The 26,007-nt window shown below is 43.1% G+C and overlaps 1 protein-coding gene across 13 annotated transcripts in view; it reads right to left on the bottom strand.

The window, feature by feature from the left end:
* The window catches only part of LOC139468474 (collagen alpha-1(XXIII) chain-like), a 144,409-nt gene that overhangs the window by 46,579 nt on the left and 71,823 nt on the right, over positions 1-26,007 (bottom strand). For 9 of the 13 annotated variants that reach the window (XM_071250456.1, XM_071250445.1, XM_071250449.1 and 6 more), the window contains exons 4-12: positions 18,133-18,168; positions 14,842-14,877; positions 11,857-11,892; positions 10,919-10,990; positions 8,949-9,023; positions 7,422-7,520; positions 6,271-6,297; positions 4,680-4,715; positions 3,252-3,413 (exon numbers count right to left, since the gene is read on the bottom strand). In XM_071250456.1, the coding sequence (XP_071106557.1) occupies positions 3,252-3,413; positions 4,680-4,715; positions 6,271-6,297; positions 7,422-7,520; positions 8,949-9,023; positions 10,919-10,990; positions 11,857-11,892; positions 14,842-14,877; positions 18,133-18,168 (579 nt within the window). Of the gene's footprint in view, positions 1-3,251; positions 3,414-4,679; positions 4,716-6,270; positions 6,298-7,421; positions 7,521-8,948; positions 9,024-9,642; positions 9,673-9,884; positions 9,930-10,918; positions 10,991-11,856; positions 11,893-14,841; positions 14,878-18,132; positions 18,169-26,007 lie in introns of all 13 variants that reach the window. The other 4 variants (XM_071250448.1, XM_071250457.1, XM_071250447.1 and 1 more) reach the window with 2 other exon arrangements.

Genomic DNA, 26,007 nt, shown 5'->3' with positions numbered 1-26,007 from the left:
ATTCTTGCCCGCTTTGTGAGTTTTTGACAATCGCTCTCTGCGGTTGCGTCCACTTTTTTTCTTCACCTCCATGCGGCATGTTCGTCCTCTCTTGATGATTGAGGAGCAACCATTAGTAAACGTTCTCCCAACAACATGTCAGCCTCCATGCTGTCCCGATACAGTTCTTATTTACACTACATCTTTACTCAAACATCACCCCCCCCCATGTTTTCAAAAACAAACAAATGAACTTCAAGCTGACAACATGTAGGCCTGACAAATCAATCATATTTCCTGTCTAACAGCGAAGGCGGTCAGGCATGGCTCCAACCAGCTCTCTATGTGTGTGGAATCATGGGAACTGATGAAGCAAGGGGAGATAACTCACAGGATCAAGATTAGTTTCATACTAGTTTCTGCATGTTTCCGTGGTAACCACAACTAAGATCTGGAGCTGCATGACCTAGCCCTTGCTGACCTACATTTGCTGCAGTCATTACCCATGATCCCCCTTGCTGCAGTCAGCAGTGACCGAAAACAGTCGCGTAGTGACCGAAGGAGGTCACAACTTGGGGAGAGAGAGCCAAGGATGGGATATTTTGAAACAGTATTAACAAATATTATAATTTACTTTTTTGGAACAATATATTTGGTTTCTGTTGATGGTTTGTGACTGCAGCAAAGTAGCATGTGGACGTGACAGACTGATCCTTATGTTTGTAAAGTTCAGTTTGTCATATATTTCATAAAGGTGTTACAACAAAAGCAGTGTTCACAATGAATGAGTGGCTTGTGAACCAGTGAAGACGGCGACTCTGGGCCTGGAAGAGATTCTGGAGGATCTCCAGGTTTCATCAAAGGAGTCCATGACATTGTGGAGGATGTCATGACATGGGAAAGGTCAAGGACATTGTGCAGATTACATGGGCTGGTTATGAGGAGAAAACAATGATGAAATAAAAAAGGGCCATGAAGCAAACATAAAACAGAACAACGATTATGCATGCATGCAAGAGCTGGTGAGAGCTGCATTCACGGTGCCGGTCAGTAGCCAAGATTAAACTACAGCAGCGCTGGGGAGTGGGTTGCTGGGCAACATGGCGCTCACCGTCTGGCCCGGGGGTCCAGGGGGACCGGGGGGGCCAAGGATGAAGCCAGCGGGAAAGCTTCCGTCTGGATCATACCCACCCCCACGTTCACCCTTATGTCCTCGCTTCCCCTGCAACACAACATGTTAGTAACATCGTCAACGCAACATCGTCAACGCATGCAGTCAAGTTTGACCTGCTAAGGACTTCAGGTAGTGAAGACATTAGTGTCAGTATAGGAAATGACAGAAAATGTTACACGTATGGATAGCAGCAGGATTAGTTGTTCCAGCATCAGTTGCAGCCCTGTCAGCTATCAGCAGGCATTTCCTGGTATTACTTGGTTTACAGAGTTCCCTAACAACTGTCCATGGTGGTTGAACATTATACTGAATATTGTCTTTCCAGAAACCAGAAAATTTAAGTTTGGGGATCAGTAAACCAGGTAATAAAATGAATAAAGGCAAAGTGGGTTAGTTGAAGGATAAAAAAGAAAGTGTTAAATGGAGGAATGGAGGAGTTTCTCACTCACTCATTCACAGTAATACACAATCTGGGATGTGTTTGATAAAGGTCATGAATGATGCAAACATGAACCTATAAACCTATAGTTTCTAAATATTCACATTGTAGAATTTAAATAAGGAAAAAACAGTCAATATTGTATAGATGACAACTTCTTACAGTGTAGCAATGTTACAGGCAATATTGTATGGATGACAACTTCTTACAGTGTTGCAATGATACAGGCAATATTGTATAGATGACAACTTCTAAAAAGTGTTGCAATGTTACAGGCAATATTGTATGGATGACAACTTCTTACAGTGTTGCAATGTTACAGGCAATATTTTATGGATGACAACTTCTTACAGTGTTGCAATGTTACAGTCAATATTGTATGGATGACAACTTCTTACAGTGTTGCAATGTTGCAGGCAATAATGTATGGATGACAACTTCTTACAGTGTTGCAATGTTACAGGCAATATTGTATGGATGACAACTTCTTACAATGTTGCAATGTTACAGGCAATATTGTATGGATGACAACTTCTTACAGTGTTGCAATGTTACAGGCAATATTGTATGGATGACAACTTCTTACAGTGTTGCAATGTTACAACCAATATTGTATGGATGACAACTTCTTACAGTGTTGCAATGTTACAGTCAATATTGTATGGATGACAACTTCTTACAGTGTTGCAATATTTGTTGTGCAGACAGTATGATAAAGGTGCAAGTATCTGCATGTTGTCATCCGTACAATTGCTTGTTTGTGAGGTGAGGTGTAGCACCTTGTGTCACCTCCTAGTGTACTGTGCTACACACATAAATCAGGTGACAGTGAGGCTTTCAGTGACAAGTATGTGAACATTCCAAAGAAGAAGTGAATGTGTCCAAGACTCGCAGTGAATGTGTCTACCTAAGCTGTTGTGTATGATACTGTGAGACAGGATTGGGGGATGGTGTTAATTAGAGAAGAGAAAGATGACCTTGGTCGTCAACGTTGCTGGCACATGCATGTTAACAGAGATAAGACGAGTTAACCGAGATAAGACGAGTTAACCGAGATAAGATGAGTTAACCGAGATAAGTTGGGGGAAGTGGGAGAAGTGGGAGCTACGCAGCCACACAAGGCTGAAGGGCACCGGGGAGATGGTTTGAGATTGAAAAACACGAATGACTAATTGTTCACTGTTGACTCTCACTCTCATATCTAACAAGAAACCTGGAGGCAAAATGTTGGTGAGAACCAATTAATATTAAAGTTATATGGCAGACCGATTTCATTACACATTTCACAGATTTATTCCAGAGATTATTTAAAGACAATTGATGAAAGTGATGTCTCAAAGATAATTTCTAAAATCTCTTGAAATTCTTGAAGAAGAAACCCCCCCAAAAAACAAACGAAAACTATATCAATAAGCAAACAGCACTTTCTCAGGTTCTTTCCTAATATTAAATTCTGAACAAATTCTACAGTAAAACAAGTTTTATTCAACCGTGATGACACTTGTCCGTTACTTTTCGGTATTTCCAGTGAAAGAATCTGCCCTTCTACATGCACCTGTTTATATCCCCTGTGTTATACAGCAACAGTCCCATGCAGTATGGACACTCTCATGCTATACGGCAGCAGGTCACAGTGCAGCGACACATGCAACCACTCACTTGGGGTCCTGCCGGACCTAAGTCTCCCTTGGGCCCCTGTATCCCCTGGGGACCCGGCTGTCCATTGAACTTGGTCAGTCCTGGCTTGCCCAACTCTCCCTTCGCGCCTTTGGACCCTAAGCGTCCGGGCATCCCCGGGAGGCCTATCTCCCCTTTCTCACCCTGTATTAGTACATGACAAGAGACAGTGCCAAGCAGGGTGGAATACAATGTGTATCAAATAGCAGCGGTGCTCATAATAGGGAGAATGCAGCTTGTGTTCACGACTAGTTTGGTCCTAGGCCACAGAACCATATGTTGTGTTTCTCATAACCTCCCTGATCTTACATTTGCTGGATCTGACAATTGTTTTGATCTTCAAACTTTTCATAAAATACAGACCCAGAAAATTTAGATTTTATTCCCCAGATTTAATGGAGAACACAAATTTCAACCCCATGACCATGCCATCTGGTTAAAATTGTTCTCCAGTTCATGTTTCTTTCAAATTTTTGGAAAATATTACACAATTATCTGACAAATTATGACTGTTATAAAGTCGTGTGCACAAGCATGGCCAACCTCAGTGCAGTCAGAATGTCATCCCAACTTCTTGATTACATTACAACTGATAGTTGTCAGGACAGTAGTACAAGAGTGAATATAGTCTTCGGGTAAGTTGTACAAGATGGAGGATAGTTTCTGACTGCAGTGAGAGATTCCAATAAGCAGGGTACAGACATTGCGGATACAGAAATAATCAATATAATTTGTTTACAGGGTATGTCCTCCATAACAAACAAGGGCATGATGGGAAACCTTTGACCCACAGCATGCCGCTTGGGCACTGATTGGTTGCACTGGGCTGATCAATGACATACCGCGTGAGAACAACAGAAGTTGCTCTGGGCAGCGCACAAGCAAACATAGCCATCAACAATTGGACAAGACACACACAAAAGCTTACAAGATATATTGAACATGAAAATTATCCTACATTTTGCCAACTGATTGAATTCTGATATTGAGCTATCTCACGGTTTTATCAAGGAGGGGCTATAAAGTAAAACTTAAGATAGTCAGATGTCCTTTCCCCTTATAAGACATGCGAGGATCAACTCACATGAAAGAGGCAGAAAACTTGGGGTTTTGTCACTAAATGGTCAGTTGGAAATCTACCTTTGCAATATTTTTCCGCAGACCGAGACAGGCCTGAGCATGAGGGTGAGCTATCCCCCGGTTGTACAGTCTACAGCCGAGGTCCATAGTAACCTACACAGTTCCTTACTCACTATAATAATCAAGTGTTCAGAAAATGACAGTAAGTTGTCTCTAGCCAAACCAAACTAAGTGAGAGAACAGTAGTTTCTGGTTTGTTCTCAGGGTGTATTGGAGTATCGGTTGTTTGACAGGCTGCCAAGCGCCAACAGAAATATGGATAATACTTACCGGTTCTCCTGGCATGCCATCTTTTCCTGCTAAGCCCTGAAGAAAACATGCAAGTATGGACATGAAGTGCCAGCTGCAGACTCTGTGACAAGGGCATGCAGCTCACATCAGACTCCTCACAACACGGGAACCCAACCCACACTTACAAGCCCACTTGATAGTTGCTACACAGGCAACTGTGGCTGGGCAGAGATGTGTCTACCCTGGGTGTGTATCTTGGTAGATGAAGCCTCTACCCAGGGTGTGTATCTTGGTAGATGAAGAGTCTACCCTGGGTGTGTATCTTGGTAGATGAAGCCTCTACCCAGGGTGCGTATCTTTGTAGATGAAGCATCTACCCTGGGTGTGTATCTTGGTAGATGAAGAGTCTACCCAGGGTGTGTATCTTGGTAGATGAAGCCTCTACCCAGGGTGTGTATCTTGGTAGATGAAGCCTCTACCCAGGGTGTGTATCTTGGTAGATGAAGCCTCTACCCAGGGTGTGTATCTTGGTAGATGAAGCCTCTACCCAGGGTGTGTATCTTGGTAGATGAAGAGTCTACCCAGGGTGTGTATCTTGGTAGATGAAGCCTCTACCCAGGGTGTTATCTTGGTAGATGAAGCCTCTACCCAGGGTGTGTATCTTGGTAGATGAAGCCTCTACCCAGGGTGTGTATCTTGGTAGATGAAGCATCTACCCTGGGTGTGTATCTTGGTAGATGAAGAGTCTACCCTGGGTGTGTATCTTGGTAGATGAAGCCTCTACCCAGGGTGTGTATCTTGGTAGATGAAGAGTCTACCCAGGGTGTGTTTCTTGGTAGATGAAGAGTCTACCCTGGGTGTGTATCTTGGTAGATGAAGCCTCTACCCAGGGTGTGTATCTTTGTAGATGAAGAGTCTACCCAGGGTGTGTATCTTGGTAGATGAAGAGTCTACCCTGGGTGTGTATCTTGGTAGATGAAGAGCCTACCCAGGGTGTGTATCTTGGTAGATGAAGCCTCTACCCAGGGTGTGTATCTTTGTAGATGAAGCCTCTACCCAGGGTGTGTATCTTGGTAGATGAAGAGTCTACCCAGGGTGTGTATCTTGGTAGATGAAGAGTCTACCTAGGGTGTGTATCTTGGTAGATGAAGCATCTACCCTGGGTGGGTATCTTGGTAGATGAAGAGTCTACCCTGGGTGTGTATCTTGGTAGAAGCGTCTACCCCGGGAATGTATGGACAACCACAGCAATACATGGCTACACATAGCTAGCAACATATAGAAGCACAGGTAGCGACACAATGACTGCACACGAAGCTGATTGTTTGGACTGCCGGGTCATACACTCCCAACAACTAAATACAGAAATACTTGATATCTAGACCTCTCATGCTCACATTGTCTTGTTGAGAATATGATGAATTTGGGGCTTGTGGCATTTTCATATATCTCCGAGCTATGTAACACACTTTAAGTACTATTGTCATGAATAGTACACAGAATCAAACTTGGACTATCTGCATGATAGGCCAGCACACCAACATGTGGGCTACCCAGCCATCTCTTTAAAGTGTTGATGTTTGATAGGGTATGTGGGGTGTCCGTGAGAACGGGAGGAAGATATACTCACTGGTGGTCCTACTGGTCCTGGCGGGCCCTGAAACACACATTGTCAGGTCAACTCACACATTGTCAGGTCAACTCACACAGTCAGGTCAACTCACACACAGTCAGGTCAACTCACACACAATCAGGTCAACACACAGTCAGGTCAACCTACACACAATCAGGTGAGCACAATCAGGAGAAGACAGGTGAACACACCAACACACAATCGGCTCAACACACAGTCAGGTCAACACACAATCAGCTCAACACACAGTCAGGTCAACACACAATCAGCTCAAAACACAGTCAGGTCAACACACAATCAGCTCAACACACAGTCAGGTCAACACACAATCAGCTCAACACACAGTCAGGTCAACACACAGCCAGATCAACACACAATCAGCTCAACACACAGTCAGGTCAACACACAATCAGCTCAACACACAGTCAGGTCAACACACAATCAGCTCAACACACAGCCAGATCAACACACAATCAGCTCAACACACAGTCAGGTCAACACACAAAGAGCAGTACAGATCAGTCTGGTGATGCGTCACTGCTTCAGTGAAACTTCCCATAATGCAATACAGGATGTCCATAACTAACTTGTACTGTTGTTTCATTTGGAATGACTATAATGAATATAAACAGGCTGCAGTAGAAGAAATTACATTGTAGTATAAAAAATATTATCATTGTTGTTGATAGCAATTATTTCGTGATGAAACATCTTTAACATCACCAGTGGAACTTGAACAACCTGGAAAACAACATATGAGATCTTCAACCCCCTGTATACTACAATCCCTTTATTACACTGTCGGTGTTGGATACTTGAAACTCTATGTGGTGACATATGGGAGGTTTGGTAAAAATGATGACAAATTTGTCATGGTTAAACATCCCACATCCTGGACCCCTTTGCACAAAGCTTTTGTTTTGTTTGTTTTTTGTTGTTTAACGCCAAACTCAGCAATATTCCAGCTATTCTACCCTGGATCTTCACTGGTTATTTTAGCGCTAAGGTTATCATAACTCCCATACCATAGGCTTACGGCAGTCGTAGCACTAAGATTGCTTTGTGCACAGGACCCTGATCACTTGTGTTACAAGACATTTACTTTCAGATGAGTTTCAGGACAGAGGAGGGTCCATTAAGCCACTCACCGCTGGTCCTGGGGGTCCAACAATCCCGTCGTATCCTGGTAGTCCCGGCGGTCCGGCATCACCTGGAGGTCCTGGAGGACCCCGCTCGCCTGGTTCTCCCTGGGGAATTACAGATATATATAGACCAGGATATATCTAGAGATACACACTGTGATGGTCATGTGGCAAGACATGGGTAATAGTGACTTCACCCTGGAGAATTACAGAGATATATATACCAGGATATAGGTAGTGATATGCACCAGTAGGGTCATGTCACAAGAGTAATAGTGACTTCACCCTGGGGAATTACAGAGATATATATACCAGGATATAGGTAGTGATATACACCAGGAGGGTCATGTCACAAGAGTAATAGTGACTTCACCCTGGGGAATTACAGAGATATATATATACCAGGATATAAGTAGTGATATACACCAGGAGGGTCATGTCACAAGAGTAATAGTGACTTCACCCTGGGGAATTACTGAGATATATATACCAGGATATAAGTAGTGATATACACCAGGAGGGTCATGTCACAAAAGTATTAGTGACATGTTTTGTAGCACAGTGTACTTCAGTAAAAACCGAAAGATATTTGTCTCTATATTGTGGGACAATAGAGTTTAGGTATAATTAAATTTAACCAGATAATTACAATTGTATGACTATCAAATTGACGTTACCTACATTGGATTTAACATTCATTCTTAAGACAATATAATTACTGTTGCAGCCATTCGTATCTAGCCCATCTACCAGCTGTTATCATCACTCAAGTTAACACTGTCAATGTAAGCATGAGGGGTTTTTGAGGGTTTTTAATGTGAGCTGAAGTAAAGATAATGTCTTTAATGAAAAAGTCTATATTTACTGTATTGACCACTACAAAACAAACATCACAAACATGCACAAACATTTATAAAAGTCACTTTTCTTCTGAGATGCACCCTGCTCATTACACATCAGCTAAACAGCTTGTGAAGTGTGCTTGTGCCTCCCCCTGCTCCAGCCAGCTCCACCGACCTACCTTACTCCAGACACCAGCACCGACCTACCCTTGCTCCAGCCAGCTCCACCAACCTTCCTTTATTCCAAACACCAACAACGACGTACCCTTGCTCCAGCCCTTGCTCCAGCCAGCTCCACCGACCTACCTCTATTCCAGACACCAGCACCGACCTACCTCTATTCCAGACACCAGCACCGACCTACCCCTGCTCCAGCCAGCTCCACCAACCTACCCTTGCTTCAGCCAGCTCCAGCCAGCTCCACCGACCTCACTTATTCCAGACACCAGCACCAACCTACCCTTGCTCCAGCCAGCTCCACCGACCTACCTTTATTCCAGACATAGCACCGACCTAACCTTGCTCCAGCCAGCTCCACTGACCTACCCTTGATCCAAATACTACCACCGACCTACCCTTGTTCCACATACATGCACTGACCTACCCTTGTTCCAAATACCAACACTGACCTACCCTTGTTCCATATACCACCACCGCAACAGTGCAGGATCTGTTTAAGTCACAGACCTACCTTCAGTTCAATGATTCTCTGGCCATATTCATCCACCTCCAGTCCAGCAGGAAGACCTGGTGGTCCGCGGTCGCCCTACACAACATGCACATGCTTTACATGACAACACAGGGAGGAGGCCGAGGACAGAAAGTGTAGGGATGAAGAGTATCAAGAGGCAACAAGATGACAGAGTAGACTTTGGTTCATTTAAGGGCCAACCATTTCACATTCTGGGGGGGAAGGTGGGATTTTAAAAAACACATAAAAAATTGGTCTGAATTAGCTTGCAAAAAATATTTAGTCCTCAGGTTTACCTCCAAAAATAAATTGTACTGTGTACGTTTTGAATCTCTGACCAAAGAAATATTTAATCTCAGTTCCCCATGAAAATATTAAATGAGAGGGCCCTTATCTAGTCAAAGCTGGCAATCTTGACACAGTTCTGAAGTGCAACAATAGCTGATGAAGGACATGCTTGTAGATATTGAGACAATTTGCTTCCATCATGCAATAACTGAAAAACCAAACACAACTGGGCAGTGAAAGTACATCAGCAGAAATGGGGAAGAAAAAACGAATCAGAATGAGACTGTGCAAAATGTCGGTGAATTAAAAAACACAACCTACAAAAAACATGAAAAGACAAAAAGCATCTACATGCATCTACACATGTCGGCATGCACGTTCTGTGTGAGTAAGTTCATCAACCAACCTTTATTGTAACTACTTCATAATCTGATCCCTGGAAGGAAGGAAGAGAAGAGAATGTTAGAGGGAAGAATACTTCACATACTGGAACTGCTGCTTCAACCTCTTACATTCACAATTAGTATTTCCAGATAATTAATAACGACTGAAAAATAAGTCTTAAAATTTATCCTGAAATTAGCTTTCCTCTCATAAAAAAACATAAAAAATTCAGTGATAGATCTTCTTCTTGCACTGCAGAAATACCTTTAATGATATAATTTTTCCTTCTCGTATAGATCTTTTTACACCCTGTAAGAGACAAAAAACAAATATTAACACCTCATTCAGCATATACAGTGACATATGACAGTAAACATGTTCTAGGCTACAATTCATTGATGCAAAGATTGTGTATTGATGTAGGTGATAAGTACCAATTTGCCATCCATGTATGTGTGATAACATGTCCTGCACGGAGTTACCCCCCTTCCATCAGCCAATCATCTCATCACCTCATGTTAAGTGTTTCTATTTCAAAGCTACAGTTTGGCTGATCATGTCTGCCGTACACTGATAGCAAGGTTAAGACTGATGCTAATAGTTTTTTCATCCTGTGAGAAAAAACGCACAAGATAAAGTGCAACAGTGTTTATTTCTTTTTCTTGGATGTGAAGATACATATCTTCAGCATAGGGACACATACACACTTAGGTATCTTCAGCATAGGGACACATACACACTCAGGTATTTTCAGCATAGGGACACATACACACTCAGGTATCTTCAGCATAGGGACACATACACACTCAGGTATCTTCAGCATAGGGACACATACACACTCAGGTATCTTCAGCATAGGGACACATACACACTCAGGTATCTTCAGCATAGGGACACATACAAACCTTGGTATCTTCAGCATAGGGACACATACACACTCAGGTATCTTCAGCATAGGGACACATACACACTCAGGTTTCTTCAGTATAGGGACACATACAAACCTTGGTATCTTCAGCATAGGGACACATACACACTCAGGTATCTTCAGCATAGGGACACATACACACTCAGTTTGCCCTGATGGTGTTTCTAGGTTTGTTCACACCATACCATGCTCATGGGTGTCACCAAAGTGGTAAATATTTAAGACCAGCATCACTTTAGGCTTTCCTCCCACTTTAAGCTGCTGTGAAAGACGGAAATACCGTTCAAGTCGTCATTAACCCAAACTCACTCACTCACTAACATGGTTCCTACATGTGACATGCTACCTACATGAGACCTCCATGTCTTACCTTAGCTCCAGGCAGGCCGTCATACCCGGCCAGGCCAGGCTCGCCCTTCATGCCCACCTCCCCACCATCTCCCTGAAACATGATTGGTGGGCATGTATACATACACAAGTATTTAAAGTACAAGAAGTTAGTTGTTATTGTCTTTTTTGTCTTTGTGTTAAACTCCTTATCTTGGCCCCTCCATCCATGCTTTCATGTCCCACCCTGCTTACCTTGTCCCCCCTGCTTACCTTGTCCCCCTGCTTACCGTGTCCTCCCTGCTTACCTTATCCCCCTGCTTACCTTGTCCCCACCCTGCTCACCTTGTCCCCACCCTGCTTACTGTGTCCCCACCCTGCTTACCTTGCCCCCTACCTGCTTACCTTATCCCCATCCTGCTTCCCTTGTCCCCTGCTTACCTTTTCCCCTCCCTGCTTACCTTGTCCCCACCCTGCTTACCTTGTCTCTCCTGCTTATCTTGTCCCCATCCTGCTTACCTTGTCCCCACCCTGCTTACCTTGTCCCCACCCTGCTTACCTGCCTCCCCCTGCTTACCTTGTCCCCAGCCCTGCTTACCTTGCCTCCCCTGCTTACCTTGTCTCCCCTGCTTACCTTGTCCCCTGCTTACCTTGTCCCCAGCTCTGCTTACCTTATCCCCACCCAGCTTACCATGTCCCCCCCAGCTTACCTTTCCCCCTCCTGCTTTGCTTGCCCCCCAGCCCTGCTTACCTTGCCCCCCCCCTGCTTACCTTGTCCCCTCCCCCTGCTTACCCTGTCCCTATCCTGCATACCTTGTCCCCACCCTGCTTACCATGTCCCCCAACCCTGATTTCTTTGCCCCTCACCACTGCTTTCTTTGTCCCCAAATCTGCTTACCTTTCCCCCTCCTGCTTTCCTTGCCCCCCCACCCCTGCTTACCTTTACCCCTCCTGCTTTCCTTGCCAACCACCCATGCTTACCTTGCCTCCCTTGTCTCCCTTTGGTCCTTGGTTTCCCTGCAACACATAGAAGCTCTCATAAAATCTCTGATACTGAATGGCCAACCACATGTGGAACATCATGAAATAAATACTCTTGTCACAAGTTTTTGTTCCTATGTAGTGTGATATTCTGGTACAGTAACGTTCCGGGACAGTGACGTTCTGTACAGTCACATTCTGGTACAGTGACGTTTTGTTACAGTTACATTCTGGTACAGTGACTTTCTGGTACAGTCACATTCTGGTACAGTGACGTTTTGGTACAGTCACATTCTGGTACAGTGACTTTCTGGTATTGTGACAATCTGGTACAGAGACATTCTGGTACAGTGACCTTCTGGTACAGTGACGTTCTGGTACAGTGACGTTTTGGAACAGTCACATTCTGGTACAGTGACGTTCTGGTACAGTGATGTTCTGGTACAGAGATGTTCTGGTACAGTGACGTTTTGGAACAGTCACATTCTGGTACAGTGACGTTGTGGTACAGTGACGTTCTGGTACAGTGACGTTTTGGATCAGTCACATTCTGGTACAGTGACGTTCTGGTACAGAGATGTTCTGGTACAGTGATGTTCTGGTACAGAGATGTTCTGGTACAGTGACGTTCTGGTACAGAGACGTTGTGGTACAGTGACGTTCTGGTACAGTCACATTCTGGTACAGTGATGTTTTGGTACAGTCACATTCTGGTACAGTGACTTTCTGGTATAGTGACAATCTGGTACAGAGACGTTCTGGTACAGTGACGTTCTGGTACAGTGACGTTCTGGTACAGTGATGGTTTGGAACAGTCACATTCTGGTACAGAGATGTTCTGGTACAGTGACGTTCTGGTACAGAGATGTTCTGGTACAGTGACGTTCTGGTACAGAGACGTTCTGGTACAGAGATGTTCTGGTAGAGTGACGTTTTGGAACAGTCACATTCTGGTACAGTGGTACAGTGACGTTCTGGTACAGAGATGTTCTGGTACAGTGACGTTCTGGTACAGTGACGTTTTGGAACAGTCACATTCTGGTACAGTAACGTTTTGGAACAGTCACATTCTGGTACAGTAACGTTTTGGAACAGTCACATTCTGGTACAGTGGTACACTGACGTTCTGGTACAGAGATGTTCTGGTACAGTGATGTTCTGGTACAGAAACGTTCTGGTACAGTGACATTTTGGAACAGTCACATTCTGGTACAGTGACATTTTGGAACAGTCACATTCTGGTACAGTAACGTTTTGGAACAGTCACATTCTGGTACAGTGGTACACTGACGTTCTGGTACAGAGATGTTCTGGTACAGTGATGTTCTGGTACAGAGATGTTCTGGTACAGTGACGTTTTGGAACAGTCACATTCTGGTACAGTGACGTTCTGGTACAGAGATGTTCTGGTACAGTGATGTTTTGGTACAGTGACATTCTGTTACAGTGACATTCTGGTACAGTGACATTCTGGTACAGTGACGTTTTGGAACAGTCGCATTCTGGTAGTGACGTTCTGGTACAGTCACATTCTGGTACAGTGACGTTTTGGTACAGTGACATTCTGTTACAGTGACATTCTGGTACAGTGACGTTCTGTTACAGTGACATTCTGGTACAGTGACGTTTTGGAACAGTCACATTCTGGTAGTGACGTTCTGGTACAGAGATGTTCTGGTACATTGATGTTTTGGTACAGTCACATTCTGGTACAGAGATGTTCTGGTACAGAGACGTTCTGGTACAGAGATGTTCTGGTACAATGACGTTCTGGTACAGTGACGTTATGGTACAGTGACATTCTGGTACAGTGACGTTTTGGATCAGTCACATTCTGGTACAGTGACGTTCTGGTACAGAGACGTTCTGGTACAGTGACGTTCTGGTACAGTCACATTCTGGTACAGTGACGTTTTGGTACAGTCACATTCTGATACAGTGACTTTCTGGTATAGTGACATTCTGGTACAGTGACGTTCTGGAACAGTGACATTCTGGTACAGTGACGTTTTGGTACAGTGACATTCTGTTACAGTGACATTCTGGTACAGTGACATTCTGGTACAGTGACGTTTTGGAACAGTCGCATTCTGGTAGTGACGTTCTGGTACAGAGATGTTCTGGTACAGTGACGTTTTGGTACAGTGACATTCTGTTACAGTGACATTCTGGTACAGTGACGTTTTGGAACAGTCGCATTCTGGTAGTGACGTTCTGGTACAGAGATGTTCTGGTACAGTGACGTTTTGGTACAGTGACATTCTGTTACAGTGACATTCTGGTACAGTCACATTCTGTTACAGTGACATTCTGGTACAGTGACGTTTTGGAACAGTCACATTCCGGTACAGTGACGTTTTGGAAAAGTCACATTCTGGTACAGAGATGTTCTGGTACAGAGATGTTCTGGTACATTGACGTTTTGGTACAGTCACATTCTGGTACAGAGATGTTCTGGTACAGTGACGTTCTGGTACAATGACGTTCTGGTACAGTGACATTCTGGTACAGTGACGTTCTGGTACAGTGACATTCTGGTACAGTGATGTTCTGGTACAGTGACATTCTGGTACAGTGACGTTCTGGTACAATGACGTTCTGGTACAGTCACATTCTGGTACAGTGATGTTCTGGTACAGTGACGTTCTGGTACAATAACGTTCTGGTACAGTGACGTTCTGGTACAAAGACGTTCTGGTACAGTGATGTTCTGGTACAATGACGTTCTGGTACAGTTACGTTCTGGTACAATGACGTTCTGGTACAGTGATGTTCTGGTAGAAAGACGTTCTGGTACAGTGATGTTCTAGTACAATGACGTTCCGGTACAGTGATGTTTTGGTACAGTAAAGTTCTGGTACAGTGATGTTCTGGTACAGTGATGTTAACCCTTCTGTTACATTATTATCTATGATCTTTAATGCAGATTAACTCTTGTGAACATAGTTGTGCACAACTACAATGTATGATCAAGTGCTCACGTACCGATTCCCCACTCTTCCCGGGTGGGCCGATGGGACCCTACAACAAACACAACACACTTCATCACTGGAATCCTCTGAGACATGCGCCCTGTGTAACACTGGATAGTCTGCAGATACATAAACATATACTTATATCTGAGCTTGGGTACTTTCTGTATCATGCTTGGCAACAGTATCACACAATTAAAAGTAGAATATGCTAACAATGTCATTAAGGCATGCTCAACAATGTTATTCTTATAGCAATTTGGGGAAATCTCAATTCTATGATTCCTTACAAGATATTTATTATATTGCATGATCAAACAGATAGGACGAGTTTCAAGATGACGAGCATCCTCTGTGACTCTGTCACCGTAGCACGCCCCATACATCACGGTTGTTGACAGCTGGTGTGTGCCTCCACAACACCGAGCGAGAGGGAGGGGCACCTGTTCAAGATGGCCGCCGTGTAAGGCAGGTGTGTGGGGAGGTGATGGAGATGCCAGATTTACTCTGGTTCCAGCATGTCACGCTCCAGTCACCGCGCACCCTTTGCCCCCTGCCCTCACTCGCACCACCGGCGGTGCCGCACTCAACATCACCAGCCTCTACACCAGGGACATGATGTTCGTTCCTCACCCCCCACCACATTAAAACAACAGTGTTTCTAATTTCACCTTGGTAGATTGATAAAAATTATAATTAATTTGAAATATATGACATGCATAATTGCTGACAACAGAACAAGTTTATGATTAAGACAACATATATAAGCAATGGTCAGCAAACTTCTATAACATCAACCAAATGATGGTCAGAGTTGACGCTGGTTAATCAATACACAGCATGTTAATCTTTTTAATACTTAGAACCATTATGTACAGTATACATACTGGATGTGCACCAGATTAACACAGTGAAGCTCCAAGGCTCTGTCTTTAAGGGGTCCAAAGGCTCTCTCAAACAGGGACAATTTGAGGGGGTCTGTCCAAAAGTTCAAGTTGCCTTCATAAACTGATATCAATAGTGAACCCAAGGTTTGAAATTTAATACATTTGAGAGAATTGACAGAATTATAGAATTCACAAAACATGTCATCACCAGGAACAGAACTTCAGATTTATATTTTCAATGGGCTCGGTATATTTTCAATGGGGTCAGTATATATTAAATGAGGTCAGTAAATTTTCAATGAGGTCAGTATATATTCATTGGGGTCAGTATATTTTCAATGAGGTCAGTATATTTTCAATGGAGTCAGTATATATTCAATGGGGTCAGTATATATTCAATGGAGTCAGTATATTTTCAATGGGGTCAGTATATTTTCAATGGGATCAGTATATTTTCAATGAGGTCAGTATATTTTCAATGGAGTCAGTATATATTCAGTGGGGTCAGTATATATTCAATGGGGTCAGTATATTTTCAATGGGGTCAGTATTGCTGGAAACCTGGGTGCTTCACTGATGTAAGATTCTGTGTGTTTGTGAGATCTTCACGTATCAAAAAACTGTCACTCTAGCATCACAATAACATCATTGTGTAACAACTGCTGGATGAGGGGATGAGAAGCCAACCCTGAGTTGACGGATGATGAAGGATGTTTGTGGTATTGTGGAGCCTGAATAAACATGAAGCCCTTAAAGGATAAATGAATGTTCACATATACATGATTAGAAGTGAAAATCTTGAACATGCAATAGTAAAGTGACAACATTGTTAACAGAAGTAACTATGGTCAATCATGGTTACCAGGACAATACGTCTACTGTCACCGTGGTGATTCAAAGAACAGTCACCATGGTAACATGTATTGTCCTAATGGTAACTTATTGTCACTGTGTGAAACATATTCAGCCACCAAGACTGCACACAGAGATATAGATATAGGTGATATAGCAACATGCACATGCATATTCTGTAGAGGTACCATGCACACCGGTGCCGAGAGTACAGCGCCTCCTGATGCCGATAAGGAGAAATATGCAGGAATGTAATCAAAGAAATGATGTAACATTCAGACATCTTACAATGTGTAACAGATACTCAGCTGAAATGTAATAAACAACTGTTACACATTCATTGAGAAGATAAACACAGAAATTAAGATGAAAGACGGTGCCCCATGAAGACGGGTGTGAGGTGAGAGGAGCAAGTGTTCAACCACACTACAATCAGGAAGCTGTGTGATGTGGGACATAACTGTCTAGTTGTGGCGGTGACGGAGATTGGGTTCCCGGACTTGAACCCTCATACATCCCATACCATGCTGTGAGTGGTTATATTCGCATACAACTACTGTTGGTTCTAGAGCTGCCAGACTGGGACGTCTTGTGTTGGTGGAGTATATATAGACGTGGATTACCTTCTGTGCCAGTGTTAGGCTACCAAGAACATGTATGTTGACTTGAATCATGCAGAGATAATGCTCCCCAATCTAGCCATACAGGATTATTAATTATAATTGTAGAGTTAAGGACTAGATATCTTTACGGACTAGTCAACAACAATAATAAAACACTGAACTTTGCATATGCATTGGCTTGCTTAGACTACATGAATTGACCTTGAGTTTGTATTTTAGGAGTAAAGAAATTGTTAATCAAATATGTAATACATTTTCATCAATAATTGAAGATGAACCCCATTTTGTACTTTGATTGTATAGCATCCTGAACTATAATGGAAAATACATGGTTTAACAAATAAATGACTGGTTTCTAATGATATGTCTGTTCTTGTACACTGTGCTGCATGTATGCTAAGAAAGTTAAAGGTAAACCTACAGAATTATGTGCTGGTAGTTACGACCTTCTACATGTCCTTGACCTTCCTACTGAAGTCAGTACAATTTTGGATATGGACTTACGGCCTATACACTCATATAAAACATATACAGTTAAACCTTGTTAACCTGGACAAGCATACCTACTGAAGTCCCAAAGAAAGTTTACAACAATTGAGAGTGCCACACCCTCCCAGAAATGGTCCAGAAGGTGGTGTTTCCAGATTAACAGGGCCCGGACTAGCGAGGTTTCACTGTATTTGGAATTGACGGGACTTAGTTGGAATATTTCCTTTGAGAGGTGGCTGCAGTAGGCAGATTTATTCTACGTTCTCCCCACATTTGACGGAGTTATCCCTAACGGGGGACCAAGTGTGGACAGCAGGACAGAAAGTGGACGTGGCTATGGGCAAGAAATCTTCATGATGCACAGAGATAGTGAGAGAAAAATCCTTCAGAGAAACAGAAACAATTGTCTAGGAATTACATGGGAAAACATTCCCAGATGAACTGATCACACACCGGAAAACCTGAGTATCCGCGCTGGCCTTTCTCTCCCTGAAACAAACCAAACAGCTGCTTGAACAGGCACCTGTATCATGGCGTAGTCTCTAAACACTCACTCCAACAGGGTGTGCACAGTGTCGGGGAAACACTGTACGTGATAGGTAATAGTTGCCTGGGAGAGGAGGCAATGGTGGTGTGCAGGTTGTACATGTTGTGTAAGTGGATGCAGACTGTATGATGACTGTAACAATGATGACTGGGATGCTATGTTGCCTTGCTGCTGATGTGGAAGTTTAAGCCACCTGTTGCACGGGATGATGGCAGAATGTATTGTAACTCGCACCTGTTATTGAAGAAAAGTCAGCCATCTTAGAACAATGTTGTCCTAAATGGTTGCATGTCTGACTTTGTTATAACAATGTTGAACCTGATATAATGTCTAACTATTGTTATGACACTGTCTCACATGATGATATAACACCTAACTATCATTATAACAATGTTGCACCTGATGATATAATGTCTGACTATTGTCATAACAATATTGCACATGATCATACAATGTCTGACTATTGTTATGACACTGTCTCACATGATGATATAACACCTAACTATTGTTATAACACTGTTGCACCTGATGATATAATGTCTGACTATTGTTATAACACTGTTGTACATAATGATACAATGTCTGACTATTGTTCTAACACCATTGCACATAATGATACAATGTCTGACTATTGTTATTACACTGTTGCACATGATGTCTGACTATTGTTCTAACACCGTTGCAAATGATACAATGTCTGACTATTGTTATAACACTGTTGCACAATGGTTTGTACAAGGTGCAAGTGATGACATGATGTTTAGATCATTACAATACTGCCTAGTGGAACAACGTCTAACTATGATTGTAACTATAACAATCTGGTCAGCTACAAATGATGAACTTGAAAACATTTAAAACAGTTTCTAAAGATGATGGCAGTCCAACACATTATATACAAACAGTTTCTGATGATGATGGCAATCCAATTAGTTATATATATATATGTACAGTTTCTGATGATGACGGCAGTCCAACTAGTTGTATGTATATACAGTTTCTGATGATGATGGCAATCTAACTAGTTATACATATATACATGCAGTTTCTGATGATGGCAATCCAACTAGTTTTTTTACATATATATATATACAGTTTCTGATGATGAGTTTCAAGTGATGCTGATAGTGAGTCTAGATAGGGAAAGTTATGGTTTCTGGTGATGCTGTCCAACTTATTACATAACTCAACAAATTCCCTGTAGCTGTGGGATACGCAAGTAGACGTCTGGCTGTTTGCTGGCCAGGGTTGGAAGTGTTAAGTGAAGCTTCATGTGTTTGGCAATCTCGGCCAGTTATGAATAATACGCAGCATGTGGAATGTCATCTGCTGTAGTAAACTATTTAGAATGGATGCTTTTTTAGGAAGCAATTACAAATATTTATTCATAAAAAAGAATCACTCTTCCAGGTATGGTTTGCAGATGTGGAGGTAAAGTTTGGCAGTAATGAAATGAAAAACTATTCCAGCTCCATTGAGTCATTACAGTGATTTGCTTTCTGTTAGATGAGGATTAGCTAAAGCACATGTGGGGTATAACACGATATCGACTGCCTGGCAGGAATCTACTGCACACAGCAGCACCTCGTTCCTGCCTGATTTACAGTTTAATCACAAATGAAAACATGACAAGTTCTTACCAAAAAATGTGAGGAACGACTTAACTGATGCTGGAGAAACTGGTGAAGCTCAGAGACCTGGCAAAGGGCAATGGCTTCAGCGCCATGTTCGGTACATCTGGTGCCTAATGGCAGCGACATGGAGCGCTACTGGAATTCCTCATTAATACACAGCCTTATTTAGCCTACATTAAAGAAACTCTTTAACAGCTACTCATCGTTTTACTGACATAAACTATTTTACTGTCCCATTAACCAACGTTTTGTATCGTTAAAGCAAATTCATGGTGCTTTTCTAACTTGAATCGGCTTGTAGTTATAGTAAAAAGTATTTCATCCCGCTAATTGCTGGCCTACTGTGGTGTGGCATGTACACATTTATTGAAGTTGACGATATACAGTATACATACCCTTGACTTTAACACATGTTATCAAACCAACTGGCAAGATCCACGCAAGTCTACACTTTCTACCCTCCGTGTTTATTGGCCTCTACACCGTTCTACAGCAGTGAATGTTTGTTTGTTGTTTAATGCCACGCTCAGCAATATTCTAGCTATATGACAGCTGCCCTAAATAATCGAATCTAAACCAGACAATCCAGTGATTGATATTGTGATGGCATGCAATGAACCAAGTCACTGAGCCTGACCAACTGATACATTAATTCGCTTGTGAACAGCATGTTGCAAGAACACTTCTAACCCATAATCCTCTAATGCTGAGTCTGTTCTACACTGTATCAATGAGTCTGTTCTACACTGTATCAATTAGTCTGTTCTACACTGTCTCAGTGAGATTGTTCTATGCTGTATCAGTGAGATTGTTCTATGCTGTATCAATGAGATTGTTCTATGCTGTATCAGTGTGTCGGTTCTACACTGTATCAATGAGTCTGTTCTACACTATATCAGTGAGATTGTTCTATGCTATATCAGTGAGTCTGTTCTACACTGTATCAGTGAGTCTGTTCTACACTGTATCAGTGAGTCTGTTCTACACTGTATCAATGAGTCTGTTCTACACTGTATCAATGAGTCTGTTGAGTCCTGTATATCACTCTGTAACACCCTCCAGTGGTCTGGCTAAGTATGCCTGTACACAGGACTGAAATTGACACTACAATTTCAACATATGGCAGCCATCTTGGAATTCATCCAATAAAATTATTTTGATAATTTTATTTTAGAAATTCCTGCTGGAAACCATATGGCCTTTATCACAACATGTCAAAGTTTTTCACTACAATTTTATGAGCCTGAAATAATTCCCAATCACCGACATCATTCATAACACGCTCCAGCCACTGGGTGCTGAGGCAAAGCCTAACCATGTTGATGTCAGAATCTGGTCTGCATCTTCCTCAGTATGTGTTAAGCAGTGTATTTGAGAACAGCATCTTACTTTGTATTAAAAAAAACTGAAAATTGGATATAAAATAAGGATTCCTCTGTTATAAAACTTATAACTTAAATAGAATAAATTCAATGAGTGTTACTCTAAAATGCTGTATTGTGAACAGCAAGATACAGACTATACCAGGATATCAATATGGTTGCTCTGTTACAAACTATACCAGCAATAGACATGATTGCCCTAATAAAGACAATACCAGCTATAGACATTGTTGCCCTGTTACAGACAATACCAGCTATAGATAGGGTTGCCCTAATACAAACTATACCAGCTATAGACATGGCTACCCTAATGCAGACAATACCAGCTATAGACATGGTTGCCCTAATTCAGACAATACCTGCAATAGATATGGTTGCCCTTTGACAGAAAATCCCAGCTATAGATATGGTTGCTCTAATACAGACAATACCAACTTTAGATAGGGTTGCCCTAATACAAACTATACCAGCTATAGATATGGTTGCCCTGATACAGACAATACCAGCAATAGATATGGTTGCCCTTTGACAGACAATACCAGCTTTAGATATGGTTGCCCTAATACAGACAATACCAGCTATAGATATGGTTGCCCTTTGACAGACAATACCAGCTATAGATATGGTTGCCCTAATACAGACAATACCAACTTTAGATAGGGTTGCCCTAATACAAATTATACCAGCTATAGATATGGTTGCCCTAATACAGACAATACCAACTTTAAATATGGCTGCCCTAATACAAATTATACCAGCTATAGATATTGTTGCCCTAATACAGACAATACCAACTTTAGATATGGCTGCCCTAATACAGACAATACCAGCTTTAGATATGGTTGCCCTTATACAGAAAATATAGATATGGTTGCCCTAATACTGACAATATAGATATGGTTGCCCTAATAAGACAATATCAGCAATAGATATTGTTGCCCTTTGACAGACAATACCAGCTATAGATATGGTTGCCCTAATACAGACAATACCAGCTATAGATATGGTTGCCCTAATACAGACAATACCAGCTATAGATATGGTTGCCCTAATATAGACAATATAGATATGGAATCCCCTGTAGACTTTTCCCTCTGATTTCAAGAAATCATCATCATCCAGAGTAGCCAACATTCCGTTTCAGCGGCTCCCATGGCTCCTTGACTGTAGTATCAGTTGCTCTCTAAACATATTGATATCAAGGGCAGCAATTCTGTGGCTAATCATTGGAACTAAATATTTTGAGAGGATATTGCCTGTAGCAGCTGTTGTTTATTTGTTGGTTGTAACTAGATACAGGTTGTTTACCTGGGCTGTGGGAGGCTGGGAGGGGGAGGAGTGGGGGAAGCTGGGAGGGGGATGGGCATAATGAGAGGATAGGCTTCACAGATCTTCCCCAAACTTGTGGCATAAGCATTACTTTACTGAAATGAGGAACATTTGATTAATATTTCTTAGCTTAGTCAGTAACTAGAAAGGGCATATGGCCGACTGGCAGATGTTATTATGCCTGACCATCAGAACACTGGAGGACATGGAAGGCAATCTCACACTGTTGGAACTTCTAAACACCAACATCTACCAAGGTAAAAACAAATTCACTTATTATTTCTGTTCCATATGCCAAGATGCATGAGGTCAAAATACAAATCTATTCTATAAAGAAAACAATCAACTTGCCTGAACTGAAGATTGTGCACAGATCCATACCTTTTCGAGAGAAATATCTTGTAATTTTTATACTTAGATTCAAGAGCTGGAGTCCCCAAACAGGGACAGGGTTGAGGTCAGACAAGAGACAGGGTTGAGGTCAGACAGAAAGTACTGGAGTCCCTTAGAGCAACAAGGGACAGGGTTGAGGTCAGACAGAAAGTACTGGAGTCCCTTAGAGCAACAAGGGACAGGGTTGAGGTCAGACAAGAGACAGGGTTGAGGTCAGACAGAAAGTACTGGAGTACCTTTAGGTCAGACAGAAAGTACTGGAGTCCCCTACAGCAACAAGGGACAGAGTTAAGGTCAGACAGAAAGTACTGGAGTCCTCTACAGCAACAAGGGACACAGTTAAGGTCAGACAGAAAGTACTGGAGTCCCCTACAGCAACAAGGGACAGAGTTAAGGTCAGACAGAAAGTACTGGAGTCCTCTACAGCAACAAGGGACAGAGTTAAGGTCAGACAGAAAGTACTGGAGTCCTCTACAGCAACAAGGGACAGAGTTAAGGTCAGACAGAAAGTACTGGAGTCCTCTACAGCAACAAGGGACAGAGTTAAGGTCAGACAGAATGTACTGGAGTCCTCTACAGCAACAAGGGACAGAGTTAAGGTCAGACAGAAAGTACTGGAGTCCTCTACAGCAACAAGGGACAGAGTTAAGGTCAGACAGAAAGTACTGGAGTCCTCTACAGCAACAAGGGACAGAGTTAAGGTCAGACAGAAAGTACTGGAGTCCTCTACAGCAACCAGGGACAGGGTTGGGGTCAGACAAGGTACAGGATTGAGGTCAAACAGAAAGTACTGGAGTCCCCTACAGCAACAAGGGACAGAGTTGAGGTCAGACAGAAAGTACTGGAGTCCCCTACAGCAACAAGGGACAGAGTTAAGGTCAGACAGAAAGTACTGGAGTCCCCTACAGCAACAAGGGACAGAGTTAAGGTCAGACAGAAAGTACTGGAGTCCTCTACAGCAACAAGGGACAGAGTTAAGGTCAGACAGAAAGTACTGGAGTCCTCTACAGCAACAAGGGACAGAGTTAAGGTCAGACAGAAAGTACTGGAGTCCTCTACAGCAACAAGGGACAGAGTTAAGGTCAGACAGAAAGTACTGGAGTCCCCTACAGCAACAAGGGACAGAGTTGAGGTCAGACAGAAAGTACCGGAGTCCCCTACAGCAACAAGAGACAGGGTTAAGGTCAGACAGAAAGTACTGGAGTCCTCTACAGCAACAAGGGACAGAGTTAAGGTCAGACAGAAAGTACTGGAGTCCCCTACAGCAACAAGGGACAGAGTTAAGGTCAGACAGAAAGTACTGGAGTCCCCTACAGCAACAAGGGACAGAGTTAAGGTCAGACAGAAAGTACTGGAGTCCCCTACAGCAACAAGGGACAGAGTTAAGGTCAGACAGAAAGTACTGGAGTCCCCTACAGCAACAAGGGACAGAGTTAAGGTCAGACAGAAAGTACTGGAGTCCTCTACAGCAACAAGGGACAGGGTTGGGGTCAGACAAGGTACAGGATTGAGGTCAAACAGAAAGTACTGGAGTCCCCTACAGCAACAAGGGACAGAGTTGAGGTCAGACAGAAAGTACTGGAGTCCCCTACAGCAACAAGGGACAGAGTTAAGGTCAGACAGAAAGTACTGGAGTCCTCTACAGCAACAAGGGACAGAGTTAAGGTCAGACAGAAAGTACTGGAGTCCTCTACAGCAACAAGGGACAGAGTTAAGGTCAGACAGAAAGTACTGGAGTCCTCTACAGCAACCAGGGACAGGGTTGGGGTCAGACAAGGTACAGGATTGAGGTCAAACAGAAAGTACTGGAGTCCCCTACAGCAACAAGGGACAGAGTTGAGGTCAGACAGAAAGTACTGGAGTCCCCTACAGCAACAAGGGACAGAGTTAAGGTCAGACAGAAAGTACTGGAGTCCCCTACAGCAACAAGGGACAGAGTTAAGGTCAGACAGAAAGTACTGGAGTCCTCTACTGCAACAAGGGACAGAGTTAAGGTCAGACAGAAAGTACTGGAGTCCTCTACAGCAACAAGGGACAGAGTTAAGGTCAGACAGAAAGTACTGGAGTCCTCTACAGCAACAAGGGACAGAGTTAAGGTCAGACAGAAAGTACTGGAGTCCCCTACAGCAACAAGGGACAGAGTTGAGGTCAGACAGAAAGTACCGGAGTCCCCTACAGCAACAAGAGACAGGGTTAAGGTCAGACAGAAAGTACTGGAGTCCTCTACAGCAACAAGGGACAGAGTTAAGGTCAGACAGAAAGTACTGGAGTCCCCTACAGCAACAAGGGACAGAGTTAAGGTCAGACAGAAAGTACTGGAGTCCCCTACAGCAACAAGGGACAGAGTTAAGGTCAGACAGAAAGTACTGGAGTCCCCTACAGCAACAAGGGACAGAGTTAAGGTCAGACAGAAAGTACTGGAGTCCCCTACAGCAACAAGGGACAGAGTTAAGGTCAGACAGAAAGTACTGGAGTCCTCTACAGCAACAAGGGACAGGGTTGGGGTCAGACAAGGTACAGGATTGAGGTCAAACAGAAAGTACTGGAGTCCCCTACAGCAACAAGGGACAGAGTTGAGGTCAGACAGAAAGTACTGGAGTCCCCTACAGCAACAAGGGACAGAGTTAAGGTCAGACAGAAAGTACTGGAGTCCCCTACAGCAACAAGGGACAGAGTTAAGGTCAGACAGAAAGTACTGGAGTCCTCTACAGCAACAAGGGACAGAGTTAAGGTCAGACAGAAAGTACTGGAGTCCTCTACAGCAACAAGGGACAGAGTTAAGGTCAGACAGAAAGTACTGGAGTCCTCTACAGCAACAAGGGACAGAGTTAAGGTCAGACAGAAAGTACTGGAGTCCCCTACAGCAACAAGGGACAGAGTTGAGGTCAGACAGAAAGTACCGGAGTCCCCTACAGCAACAAGAGACAGGGTTGGTGTCAGACAAGGGACCGGATTGAGGTCAGACAGAAAGTACTGGAGTTCCTTACAGCAACAAGGGACAGGGTTGAGGTCAAACAGAAAGTACTGGAGTCCCTCTACAGCA

Source organism: Haliotis cracherodii, unplaced genomic scaffold, assembly GCF_022045235.1.
Source record: "Haliotis cracherodii isolate W230 unplaced genomic scaffold, xgHalCrac1.p SCAF_2, whole genome shotgun sequence".
NCBI classification, from domain to species: domain Eukaryota; kingdom Metazoa; phylum Mollusca; class Gastropoda; order Lepetellida; family Haliotidae; genus Haliotis; species Haliotis cracherodii.
The sequence above is the reverse complement of the archived record's forward strand: the minus strand, read 5'-3'. Positions and strand labels throughout refer to the sequence as shown.